The sequence below is a fragment of the Empidonax traillii genome, unplaced genomic scaffold (assembly GCF_003031625.1).
Source record: "Empidonax traillii isolate 1590-97213 ecotype Southwest subspecies unplaced genomic scaffold, ASM303162v1 scaffold326:size758569, whole genome shotgun sequence".
In the NCBI taxonomy this organism is placed as follows: Eukaryota; Metazoa; Chordata; class Aves; order Passeriformes; family Tyrannidae; genus Empidonax; species Empidonax traillii.
Window position 1 is genome coordinate 221,261 of NW_020955519.1, and position 14,580 is coordinate 235,840.

Consider the following 14,580-nt stretch of genomic DNA (forward strand, 5'->3'; position numbering starts at 1 on the left):
ACGAGCTCCATCTGCCCGGGGAGGGGCCCCGACCGGGAATCGAACCCAGGTCTCTGCAGTGACAGTGCAGTGTCTTTTCCTCTAGATACATTCTCTTGAATGTACAGCAGGTAACAGCACACTATTACATTATAAAGTCCATAAAGGATAATATTAGTAGCAAGATGGCAATACCTTAGGTTTACCCTAAGAAAATTAATCTTATTGTCTTTCAAGATTTTCGGAAAAATCTTCTGATATCTCCTTGAGGACTTATACAACCCGAATAAAAATTACAGCAATATCATAATAATGTCATATTAAGCAAGCAATTTCTAATTTCTTCACTTTTTTCTTTTTATTTTTAATCAATTATGAAATTTAGGGTTCCTGGAAATGCAGTAAGTCCACTGCACTTAATAAGCAGTAACTTCTGAGCATAATCAGTGTTGTATCCTCTACTGAACATACTACTTTCCATTTAATTCTTTTTTCAAATTGTATTTATGAACTACCTGCCATTTGTATGGCAGCAAAGCACATTACATTCCCATTATACATAGCTTTCCATGTTTTGTGCAAGCGTTGCTGGAAGACAATAATGTATAAAGCTATTAATGTGTCCAGATTCAGCATTAATTAGCACATGATCATGCCCTCTGATGAACATGAGTGCCATGGGAAGCAATGACTATGCTAAGTGATAGGCAGCTTTCCATGTGGAAATTCTGTATCACTACAGTTTCTTTTTTCTTATTATAAAAAAAGGTCTTAAAAAGATTAGGAAAGACAGCTATGAAATTCATTATCAGCAGTGAAAAAGATGCATTGTTGATACCGAACCACTGAATCATCTTATAATCAATGTGCTTAGTCTCTTAGTGTTGTGGCAGTGAAGCTTCAGATAATATAATTAAGGTTGGAATTCATAAATATTTTTCTGAGAAATTTCTTGGAGATGAGAATCTATCCAGCAGCAGAGCCTAAAGCTTCCAAAATATTATGGCTCTTGCTGCAATCATCTGCTACTTTTGCTTGAATGATATGCAAGAGGACAATGGAAGAAGTCTTGTGAGTTCTATGAGTATTATATCTAGGCATCTGGAAAAGATCTGGCAGATTAACTCAGCCATTTTCTGGATAGAAAAAAAATAAAACTCAAGTGTTTGCTTATTACAAAAAGAGTTGTTTGGAATTGCTTGGGTGTGTTTTGAGCATGTATTTTATTGGTAGATAATAGTCAGAGTTCAAAAAGTTGCAGTGAATACCAAAATATCAGTATAAGCAGTATTTCTTCCCAGTGCTACCTTTGCAGGTTTTCTCCAATATACCAGGAGAAAAAAAAAAAAAAAAAAAAAAAAAAAAAAAAAAAAAAAAAAAAAAAAAAAAAAAAAAAAAAAAAAAAGGAAGGTAAAGAAAAATGTATCATATAATCCCAGGTAGATAACCATCACTACCAAACTATCATGAGCAACTTTCAATCTAACATTTACTATGATAGATACAAGATTTGTCGCACACATTTCGACACAACTTATTATATTTTGGGATATAGCTACACCTTAAATAACATGGTATTTATTGACTTCCTTCCTTTTTAATACTCTAGGTTTAAAAAAAAAATCCATCTAAAGCATCTAATTCGGTGAATCTCAGTCACAGATAAATTTTGGTTCACTTAAGTCCAAATCGGACATTTCAGTTCATGCTCGTGCTAATGAAATTCAGATAAACTACCCTGGCTGCAGGCCCATTGACTTCGGGCTGAAGAGTACACACAGCTGGATGTCTATAACAGGCAGGACACAATTTCTGCATATAGGTTAATGACTGTTCTGCGTCACCAATGTGTAAGAGTACAGACACTAAGCCAAAGACCTCAAAAGAGCATTTTGCCTGCCTGGCAACTTTCTAATAAAAACAAAGTTACTTGTTTGTCTGTATCACATTACATAATGGGAACATTCATAAAATAGACTACATTAAAGCAAGAGGATAGAGGGAAAATTATACCCCTACTGATGTAAAGTTACTCAGACTACTTTGTCACTTGAAGTCACCACAGATCCACGCTGATACCAAAAGATTCGGTTCCATCCTCTCCTCCTCATTTCTCAATGCCACCATAACTCATGTAGTAGAATTTGTACATACACAACACGAACTGAGTAAACCATCTAGCAAATTTCTTTCCTAAAAATGTTGCATTCTGACAAATTAGGATGTTTTGTTATCAGAGAGATTTTATATGGCTATAGACTTTATCTTTCTAGAAGAAAATCACAGAGAAGGCTCATCAGTATCTGTTTCATTCTATAAACAAAATGCATTCAAATTATTCTTTTTGACTTGGCAAGTGTAGTTTTAAATCTGGTTCTGCTTATTTTCACCTAAAATCCAACACTAAGGAAGCCACATCTGCATAACTGCCTGTAGTGTAAGAAATACGGCCACCTTAAAGATCACTGTCAGAAAAAGGGAAGCAGCAGGAAGGCAGAAAGACTCTTTTGATGATAACAGATATGAAGCTGAATGATAATGATAGAATAACTATTGCTTGACACTTTTAATACAAGTTTGGGGAGAATTAGGCATAATATATAATTTTTAAAGTCTAAGAAAAAACAGACAAATCACACTGTTGCAGCTATTCACATTCACTAAGACAATGGTCAGCAGTTACTTTGCTTTTGCAATTGGTTCAAAACATTTCATTAGGATTTCCAAAAATATGTATCTTCAGTTCACACCTTCCTCCCCTCCCCCCCAAAAATTGGAAACTTTGAACAACTAAGGAATTAATAAATTCCATTTAGCAATATAAGACTCTTGAAGCTGAAAATTATCCAAAGTATTCATTTGGTTTTAGCATCAAGATCCTTGACCCAGACTATAAACTGTGTTTCAAACACACAATGATTTCTTATAGAGGTTTCAGGTGCCTTAGAGAAAATCATAATTTTTAAATGAACATAGTTCATTATTAAGTAGTAATTATTTCTGGCAACACTAAAATTTTTTTTTTTTATCTTCTGTTTACAAAAAACATTGTCACAACTTATTCCCTTGATTCATAACACTGATTTTCTGATTGCTTTTGTGGATTATAACAATAAACATCCTGCAGTGCTGCAGTTTATAAACTACAAAGATATAGTAAACTGACAGTCTATTGCTATACACTTCTCCCACTAGGTAATCTCTTTAAATCAACAGCAATTTACTGCCACCTTAGTATCACATATAGTCATTACCACCAAAAATCTGGCTCAATATGATTCTGTCCCTTACCCACAATGATTTTAGCCCCCTATTTAAAATGAGAATTATTACCAGAACTTAAATCTCAAGCCCCTTAGAAGTCAGCCACAAAGCAATTCACATGCAAAGCAAACTCAGTGTTTCTTCCCTCACCTTTGTAATTTCCTCTTTTGCATTTTACCTGGTACATTCCAAATCATTGTTAGAATTGCATGAATTTTATGTTTGCACACAATCTCACAAAATTTGAGGTCATTACAAAATTTACAGGCGCTGTCAACCTGAGCTGACTCATAAAAATGTCTTCTGGGTCTGTTTATGAGGTATTTTACCTAAAGCAACCCAACAGAAACACCTTTAAAATTCAACACACTGGTTTATAACCTCTGTGTCAATATTCCTATCTAAAATTGACTTAATATATGTTGCAAGTAGCAACTTTTGAGATGGTATATCCAGTAATTTACTGAGGCTTACATCCTGCACATCCTGCATCATCTTAATTCAAAACTTATCAATTTTAGATCCAAGAAGCCCAAGTTATGTTCTCAAAGCAGACATTTCAGGTTGACGGAACAGTATATGCAACTTAAAATGGATAAACTAAACTTCTGAAATGAATACCAAAATAATTCAAAACAGAAATACCAAAAGGTTGAAAACATTAAAAAAAAAAAAAAAAACACAAGATTTTTTTTTACCTTTAAAAAAATTGTGGAACCAAAACATAAAAATTATAACAGTAAAATTTTACCAAAACTAGGTTTCCTTTCTAAATCTAAAACCAACTGAGTTGTTCAAAGCTAACTATTAATTGCAAATGAAAAGGACTTACCTTCTTGTCTGTTATTTTTCCTTTTTAGCCATTTTTCCACAGTTTCCGCACTTACACTTTCTGACACAAACTCATCCAGTACCTGGGGGTGAAGAGAAAGATACGCCTTCACTTTTTCATCTGTTAAACCTGAAAGAGAGAATATTAATTGATTACATTATCAGTATGAACTCCCTCATACGACAAAAATACCTAGAGACCAGCAAGAATCAATATTCCTTTTTTTTAACACACTGAATGAATACATGACTATTTAAATTGTCTCCTCCTATAAAGAAAAATACACACTAAAAAAAAATGAACTGTCATACAGAAAATAGTAGAAGCAAAGCATATCCATACAAGATACTGCGTACAAAATGTCCCCTTGAGGGTTACAGGTAAATGGTACCCAGGAGAAATAGCCACGAAGGAATTTATGACTATGACTGTGACTGTAAAAGTACCTATTTCCAAGATATGCAAGATGATATATTGAGAAAGAACCTGGTTAGAAGGAGATAGAACTGGTGAACCAGTGAACTGGTATGTCTCGTAGAGGATCAAAATCAGTATTCTCACTACAAATGGCAGCAAAATCAACACAAACTGTTATGCAACACCAAAATCATACATAATTTTCAAGTACTGTAATTACTTCAGTTAACTTTAGAGGTATAAAGTACTTTCACAGTTATGCTTCCATTACCTTAGCAATTTAGTTATCAAAATAAAAATAATTGCAGAAAAAAGGCCTTTACAATATCTGGAACAAAAAGATAACTCCAGTAAACATTTTGTAAAAAGAAGTAAAGTTCAGAATCTTGGATCCCTGACATAAATAAATTTTAAAATTCATATAATTATAATCTGATCATACACTTCCCATTCCCCCCAAACATAATGACCAGCTGCAAGGAGGTGAACCCAGTAGCGCTGAGGCTTTGCAAAGAGGGAGGTAGAAAAGAAGAGCACCCGTCCAAAGGGGCTTGGCACCCACAGAGAGAATAGGCACCCCAAGTGCAAAAGGCTTCGTGGGATCTGAGGGGAAGAGGAGTAACAAACACCGTAACAACTTTAAATATGCTGTCTTCTGTTGTGTTGTGTGTCTCTAAATGTAATAGCAAATTCTCCACAAAAAGCAGCCAAGGTTCAGCAGAAAAGGTTGTTCAGGTTGTTCAAGTCAAACAACTCTGACCTCTTTTGGAAAGCATTCATGCCATAAAATAAGATCAATTTTCCTATTTTATGCTTTGTGCAGTACCAAAACATGATGAAAGCAGCTGTAGTGCAATTTCAACGCTAGTCAATGACGGCAATCTTTAATGTATCTTACAAATGTTTACAATGAAAGTCTTTAGGAAGTAATACCAGAAAACACACTACTATGCCACTCTCCCTACATCAATTGCACCACATCATTCCCACCACATCAGCCCCCACTAGCTCATATCTGGTTTAAACTACCCCTTCTCTTAATCTACAGAGGTAGCAGCTCCTGTTAGATATCACAGCCTCAAATAACAACATCGACATTTGCAGGCAAGAGTCACCGGATCTGGATTACTTGAAGAAGCTAATTGAGCATCCTGATTTTCATTAGTAGAGAAGAAAAGGTTCTTCCTAAATCAATAAGACCTGTGGATGATCAGCAAGTGAGGCTAAAACAAGTAAAACCCCATTATAATTGTTTGACCTTACATGATAGCTTGTAAATTTAGGCCATAATGCATCTGTAAAGAAGTACATGTGCCAAATGAACAAGAAGATTTTTCAGCCAATACAGTCTCACATTCTGAAAAAAGATTAGACTTAATAAAGTAATTTTGTTATTTGCTCAACTAAGAAAAATGTAATACCTTGAAAAAGTCTTTCTAATTTCATAGGAATAGCATTTGAAAAGGAAACATGCTTTAAGAATTGTTCATAAAGACCACAATTTTTTTAAATATTCAGCAGATTTAACCATCATAAAGTTATCAAAATTTATCTGCCTTTACAGTTCTGAATGAAAAATAATCAATATAGGGTTGTCACAAAATGCCTGCTACTTCCAAATTGTCTTTAGACTGCAAACACACACTTTTTGATTCTAGTAAGAATCTCGGAATTGAAAAGATTGTAAAATTAGCAACTGAAATTCTACAAAAGTTGATCTGTGTTTTCAGTGAAAATAAACTTAATTTTCTTTCTTGATTCAAACCTTTATTGTTGGTTTTGTAATATACACATCAAAATTCAATAAAATGTCAATTTGAGATAAGACCTCAGTCTACATGTCTCAAGTTTAATTTCCAGATATCATGCAATTTCAGAAACCTAAAGGTAAAAGCTCTGCCTTAACCTTATATGGAAAAGTGATTCATGGAGCTGATATAAGAAATTCTACAACAATCTTTAAACTACCCATCTTTATTTCACCAAAGGTATCTGTGCAGATGTGCTTTTTCAATGCCAGACTTGTAGATGGGAGCAAACAGCACAGGATTTACAACTGTATTCGCAGAGTTAAAAAGAAGTAACTTAAACCTATTTTCTACATAGATTAAAGCCAACTTATGAGTCAGCTCCCAACTGTTAGCCCGCTGCATTGAAAAACTCATGCTACAATCATACACGCAAACTCCACAACCAAAACTAGTAGGAACACATTGTAACTTCACAAAATATTAATAGAAAGCAGCCTTTTAGAAGAAATTTAAATGTTTTGTGTTTTATGTACAACAAGGCTTTTATGTACATAAAGTGCTGTAAAGATGCTTGAACGTCAGTGTTTTACAGCTGTGCAGAAACCATTATTTTATGGTGGATATAAAGCCTTCTACATTACAAGATGTACATTAGAATAAGATTATTACATAACATCATGTATAGGTTCAATGATGGACACACTCCCTTTAGCATTCACATGCTCCTGAGAAATTATAGTACATAATTCCTAAATATCATTAACCTCTCTACTGAAGTGCTGCAATCCTTTAATTCTTAACAATGAAAAAAACCCTCTGAGAATTCAGAGGCAACGATTAATAAAATTTAAATAAAGAAGACTGTAACACACTCAAACTCAGGAACCAAAAGTTTATCATGTAAGTCATGTGTTATGTACAGAATTAAAAACAAAAACACAAGCCAGGGCTGATTATTAATTTTCTGTTACTAATGTACTGGTCTTATGCATGTGGCGCAGCAAACTTTTCTACATGCATTCACATTAGAAATATTTCTCCATTACTCCTTCTTCCCTCACTCCTACTTCCCATCATCTCCACTAATGCCAGGACTTCTCTGATTCTTGTTCATCAGTTCTTGTATGGAGCATCAAGTGTATATATCAACATTGTCTAAAAAAGCAAAAGACAGAAGGGCACACATTCATAACTGCATTGGTTTGTATGCTAAAATCACATTTCAGGGCTGACATCTTTCTGACTCAGCTTGCTATTTGTCAAGATTTATGCAGGTGTTAACTATTTGTTCTGAATATATCATTAAACAATGAAGATGAAGATATAAATATCACGCAAAAGGATACACATGTATCAGATAAGCTCTTCTTTTTCATTTCCCTCTGAACAAAGAGTGGGCAAAGAAACAGCTCCAGCTGCCCGACACTTGTGCCAGCTCAGCAGCTCCTCATTTCATGACCAGCACACCCACTTAGGCTGTGTAAATCTCAATTTGAAATGTTCTCTTTGGCCATACCATCTGTTTTTAAAAGTTTGAACATGTGTATTGAAAACTTTGATCAAGGTGGGTTTGGTTTCATTTTTTCCATTTCTAGGCTACTCCTGTTTGAACAGTAAGTGGAAATACAATTTTTCAATAAATGCTGGGTTTTATGCAAGGGGTTCACCTTATTGTGGGGTTTTGCGTATCTCATTTATTACAGGGTAGGATGATGTAAACCTGGCAAAGCTCAGTGCAAAGCAGAGAGTAGAAGATGGCCTGTCCACCCACCACCACCCAAGAGGCAATTCCTTCATCAGAAAAAGGCCTTTTTACTACCAGAGAAAACAACCTTTCTCTCAGGATAATCATCTCGGATGTTAGGAGTGAGAAGGGTAAATAACATGACAGAAAAACAATTGTGTTTACTTGTAGTACTTCGATAAACTGATGTATTGGTGTACTCTACCAAAAAACCATAACCCTGTTTTTCTGCTTTGCGTAGCCTGAGGCTTGAGCAGTTCACCTTATTTAGCATAGCTCATGCTAGTCTATCAAAATTTTGGGGTTGTGGTTTGGGTTTATTTTTTGTAGTGGTGGTGCTTGAGGGTTTTTTGTTGTTGTTGTTGTTTTAAATAACTCCTTGGCTTTCAATGGAACATGTGTAAGAGTGTTTTGGTGTTGGTTTTGGGCTTTTTTTTTCTTACCCAAACTATGAGAAATCATTTCTTTTCACTGAAATTAATAACAGAAATACATAGAGTTGAAGATTGAATTATGGGTGGATTTCTTCCCTTTTTTATTTAATTAATCTAACAATAGAAAATAAAAATATTGCTACTAAATAACACAGTTCAGTCATTTCACCTTAAACTAAAAAGGCAAAACACTTACGACTGTCCAGTTCAACAAATAACTATTTTTTCAGTAGTCCTATGACTAATACTTTTAAAACACACTTCATTTTGATAAGGGTAAAGAATAAAGAAACCTTTACCTGAAATAATTTAGCAAGTTTAGTAGCGCTATTTAAAGAGGAATACTTATTCATGTAGATCATGAACTTCCACAAGAAACTGTATGTAGTCTTTATTTATTTCAACAATATACCAGCACTAGATCATTGGGACTTCTAAAGCGTATGGAGTGTGGCTATACCAGGTGCCGCAGGGCATTCTGGGAATTGTAGTTCTAAGACTCTGTTGCACATGCTCACTTGAATGCTTGTATGGGATTGGCTTAGAATGTTACCTGTGTGACGTGGGACCATTTGAAACTACTATTTAACCTGTGACTTCTTTGAATAAAGAGATTCGTTACCCCACCACGTTGGTGTTCACCACGGTCCCTATGGGACTTATTTATTTATTATATTAATAATGCTACAAAAGCATAATTAAAACTTTGACTGTTTTTTTAGTACTTCTTCTAAAAGCCAAACAAAACCAAAAAAACCAATACCACCACCTTCCAAAATACCTCTATTTGTGGGTCTCATACAAAGACAGTGGGAGTATCACAGGCTGCTTGATTTAGTGATTGCGTGGCCTGCTCAAGTGTAAATAGACCAACAACTTAATTAGTCAAAGACAAAATCTGTAGCACTAAAAAAAGTACTTAGTAAATTACAGAACATTCAATGCAGGTGAGAGTACTATGGAGGTAGATAATTTTACAGGTACTAAAACAAACATTTTTCAAGAAGTCTATAGCGCATGAAGACAGTTTTCAAACAAAATGAATGACCAGTAAAGAATGATGCATAACAAGAGACAAAGTTTACAGAATAGGAAGATACTTATAATAAATGTGATGAGTATTCACCCCGTTGATTAACACAATCCTCATAACATCTTTGTTAGGTTCTAGGAGAGACAGAAACTGTAAACACAGATGTAGTCTTACATATTGCTGTCCTCTTAAGATGCCAGAAAAATGCTCTTTGGAAAATAATCAGATATTAACACTTAAAACAAAAGCTTTAAACACTATTACTTCTATGTTAAGTAAGGAAATGATTTTTTGAGCAGATGTGACAAATTCAGCATCTTAAAAATCCCTTTACAGGTTTAAATTGTAAGGGTCCTACAAAGGAGCATGGTAGGCTTGTCTATACCAGTAAACTGACTAGGTCTAGGACTGTTCACTGACCTGAAACCAAGCGGCTTATAACTCCTTCATCCTTACTATTAAGCTTTCTTGATCTCCAACAACAAAGTTGAGCAAAAACTGAAAGGTTGATTGCCTGCTTGGAATCATCCCTGGCCTGACCCTACTCCAGAGCAACATTCAGGATCTGCCTGGGACATTATTAGCCGGCTTGGGCAGGGAACTGCCAAGAGCTATTCCAGACAAAAACCCAATTCCAGTACCTAAGACTGTTCTTGTGCATTGTTTACTAACTCAGATATAGCATAGCTGGATTCAAAAATAAACCAAGGAACAAAACTTCCTTCAAACATCAACTATCAGTAATTATTCCTTCCTTTGAGTTCTTTAAAAAATTTTTTTAAAAGAATTCTTTAAAAAAAAATAAAGCTAAAAATCACTTGACAGATATACTTTTGCTTCCAGCTTTTTATGCTGCCTAAAACATTTAAAACATTTCTTAGATATTAGATACCTATGTAGTACTGAATCGATTAATGGCTCCACTCTCTTACTCTTAATCCATGTCACACTGCACAGTCCTCTGAGAATAGCTTCACTGAGCTCAGTATAAAGCAGAACTGACTGTGAATGAGCTGAAAGAACTGAAGCCTAGAGCTATGTTTAAAAATCTGCTCCATTTAGCAGCATGAGTCACACACATCATTAGCAATTCTTGCAATTTTTTTCATTAGCGTTGTGGTATTCGGTCTTTTTTCTAAAACCACTAACTTAATCAAATCTCATGATTGGGCAAGAATTAGTTTTCACCTAAAGTTTCTGGTTCCCAGGCTGGGGGGCACATAGGGAGTCAGGGACAAATGAATAAAAATTGATGAACCAGCCTAATACTTGTGAGAGTCAGCGTTTTGTCCTAGAACAGCTACACTCTGCAAGACTGCAGTCATTGCCTTCCTCAAAACCCTTGCAACAGTTTTTGGTGCATATAACATACCTTTCACCCAGTTAGACAGGATTCAATGCTTTGAAAACACATTGTGAGTGTATACATTGGTCACTATAAGAAATCAGGTGGATTTCATGTATCAAGAAAGTTTTTAATAATAAACATGAAAGGAAATAACTATAAATGTTGAATTTTTTGCATCTGCTAACATTAAAAAAAAAAAAAAAAAAAAAGAAAGAAAATTTAAAAAGTAATTCAAACAAAAAATACCATACACAAATTGCCTTGTTTGGTTAAACAAGTAATTCTTCCCTGAAATTAGAGGGGCACAGAGTCTCAGTAAATATGGGCAAAGTCACAATTTCTCCAAGCAAGTAACAATATACTGTGCCACACAGAAAATATGCAAGCCAAGGGAAAAAATCAAATTGTGTTGATAAAGACAGAGCATTATCTGAAACAGAAAACAACCTTGCCCCAAATATGAGTGAAAAAAAAGTCTAATTTGAAAACACCTTTCCTCATCTGAAATATCAAAATTATGAAGAGAGACGTGTAACACTTCCTCAAAATCAGCACTTGAAAGTAAGTATCACACTCGCATAAAAAACAAAGACTTAAAAATATCTGAAAGTAATCCCAAAGCACTAATTTAAACACAACTTTGCATGTGTCCTTTATTTAAAACAGTCTTGCCCCATCTTTTTCTTACACAAAGATCATCTCTCTGTATTTTTCTACAGAACCTTATAAGCGATATTTGTAGTTATTCTCCAAAGCATTCAAGGCATGTGTGTACATTGCTTCATTTGGATTAAGCATTAATCTCATTAAATCAATCCCTTCTTTGTTCAAAGCATCAGGATTCAAAACCACAGGCACAGTCAGTTTTGAAATATCCTTTTCAAGTCAGACTTTTTATCTTAATCCATTTAAGTATACAGGAATGTAATGTGACCAAGTGCCCAAACTCTCTGAAACCTGACATTACTAGTCTGGCAAAAAGTATAATCACTAACATGAAGCAATCAGAGTGGTAGATTTTTCTTTTCTTGAAGAAGTGATTTCTCTTTTCTTGAAAAATCAATTCACAATCTTATCTGTGAGCAACTTCATTCACCATTTTTGCCCCTCCTCCTCCAACTCCTTCCTGCATTGCTAGAAGAAAAACAATACACAGCTCCAGCATATCAGCAGAGAAAAACAATAATTCAGTACCAGAAAGCACTACAATGCCCGTTTCCCATATAATAAATTTTATCATTTAACATTTCAGATCTTCATTAAAAGATGAATATTTAATTATGCCATCCTCCACTCACTGCATAAACCCCCAGGTTCTGTATACATGTAGATGACAGCAGTAGCAACACAACATCTCAGCCACGATGCCAGTAGCTAAAGTTTTAGAGAGATAAAATAAAGACCAGCTCAGCTAAACAGAACTGGAATGTGCTCATACAGAAACAATACCAACAACTTCTGTATCCTGTTTCCCATAATTCAAATCTCATATTCCTGATGAGAAAGCCACGGATGTGCCTTTGCACCTGAACATGCCAGATGCTGAGCAAGGTATGGACATAAGCGCCTTTAGTTTCCACCAACTTCCACGCTGTCTTTTCTGATATTATCAGCATCCTACAAGCTTGAGCCCTAGACATCTGTAGATACTCAACTGTTCATGTCTCCCAAAATCTAGCACTCAAGAATTGTGCAGTACTAGCAGCTCTGAGCACTCCTTCAGTATTAAGTTAAAAAGTAAAACTTCATGTAAGACTGTTGATGAAATCAGTTTTCATTAGCTAGAGCTAAAAGACCTATAATCTTTCCACAGGAATTATACATATGCCTAATGGGGTGAATGCATTCTCAACTTACCATTTTTCAGAGGGTTTCAAAACACACTTTAAACTGTCTGAATGGCATAATCCTGCATGTATACTGTTATGCTGTAATATCATCCATTAGTTGACATATGGGGCTTTTTAAAACTCTGACTTACTTTTCCTGGTTTGAGAGTAGCTTCTCTCCAGTTCTCATTAGCACATTGCAGTAGCTCTGAGGGGTCGGTAACAAGCTTTATTCTCCTTCCAGGTGCATGATGGGACCAAATTTGGGAATTTAATTAACACTCTGCAAACAGCTAACAAATGGACTACAGACATGCTTTAGGACTTGTAAATTGTAATCAAATAATTTCAAATACTTCCTTGAGGAGAAAGCTATGTATCATCAAGGTTACTGATAAAAATAATTATCAACCTACTTATAAATAACGCATCACACTGAAGTAAGTTAAAATATATTTGTAGATGTATAAGGAACATCTCAGTATAATTATTTGCTTTTTTTTCTTCTCTTCTGCAACACACAGAGCCAGGTTACCTTGTCTTCTGCCCAAAATACACCTGAATAGCAATACTTATCTTGAAGGTGAAAAGTACTAAAATCAGTTCATTCATAACTCATGATGAAAAATGTCAAGTCACTCAGAACTTGCACATAATCTCTGAAAAGAGCATATACACCTGCAAATTAAACTACTTAAAATCTAATGATTAAGCAAGGTAAGAATGTCTTAACTCTTCCCTTGAGAACAAGTATTGTGACCAAGTTGTTGATTTATGTCTTCTCTGGTAATACCTTCTGGCTGATGTAATGTCTTCCTCCCACTTGACACCTGATCCTGGAATAGCTCCCTTTTTTAGTAAACTCTTCTGGCTTAAAAGTAGTCCCACTGTCTTTATTACCAATGTTTTACAGCTCATTTATTTCTTAAAATGAACTCATGTGAATAAAGTTCTGTAAACACTTTATAATATACTTACCAATATAAATTTACAGTGCTGTTCACTAAACTGCTACTTAACTTATTCCATAAACAAGTTCCATTATGATGAAACCTCCTTTGAGATATACTACATGCCTGTGCCAATTCTCACTCTGTCATTTCACCAAATAGGAAACAGAGAGTGTTCTTCCTTCTGAAAGGAGCATCACACTTCATCTTAAGACTTAGGTTAGTAGACATTTTAAGAAAGTTTCCCAGGGCACATGCTCTTCTTAAATAACAACTAAACATAGTCAAATAACGTGCTACTTAGCAACAAGTCTGGACACCTGAGTGTTCTCTACTTTGGAGGTACTAGGACCATATCTGTAGCACCACAGACCAGGATTTGTAATTCTTCTTTTAAGCCCCTCCAAATTTACAGTCTTAGGATGTTTAAAGAGAAACACAGTAAACATCCCTTTACAAAATGAGAAAGTACAAAACCTAGAGAAGTCAATCACTTAAATGTCCTAATAGGAAGAAATCTAACTACATCCAGAAAGGTTTGCTCCAGTTCATGGGAAACAAGCTCAGAAAAAAACAAACAATGCTAGTCAAGCATTTTTCTAGACATGGTGCCTAAAATAAAACATATAGAAAAATATATGTCAGTTTAAATGAAGAATTTCACACATTCCGTAACTGTACTACCATAGAATGATAGGATATGATGAGTTGGAAGAGACCCATCATGATCATCAAGCCCAACTCCTGGCCCTGCACAGCACAACCCAAGAGTCACACCATGTGCCTGAGAACATTGTGCAAATGCTTCTTGGTCAGGCATGGTGCTGTGACCACTTCTCTGGGGAACCTGTTACAGTGCCCAACCACACTCTGGGTGAAGGACCTTTTCCTGATATCCAACTTAAACCTTCCCTGACACAACTTCAGGCCATTGCCTCAGATCATCAGAGAGAAGAGACCTGTGCCTGCTCCTCCACTTACTTACCCTTATGAGGATGT

The 14,580-nt window shown here is 35.2% G+C and overlaps 1 protein-coding gene across 3 annotated transcripts in view; it reads right to left on the bottom strand.

Moving 5' to 3' along the window:
* PDE10A (phosphodiesterase 10A) overlaps nucleotides 1–14,580 on the bottom strand; it is a 358,019-nt gene that overhangs the window by 97,690 nt on the left and 245,749 nt on the right. For all 3 annotated transcript variants that reach the window (XM_027891692.1, XM_027891693.1, XM_027891694.1), the window contains exon 2: nucleotides 4,076–4,204. In XM_027891692.1, coding sequence (XP_027747493.1) covers nucleotides 4,076–4,204 — 129 coding nt within the window. The remainder of the gene's footprint in view (nucleotides 1–4,075; nucleotides 4,205–14,580) is intronic.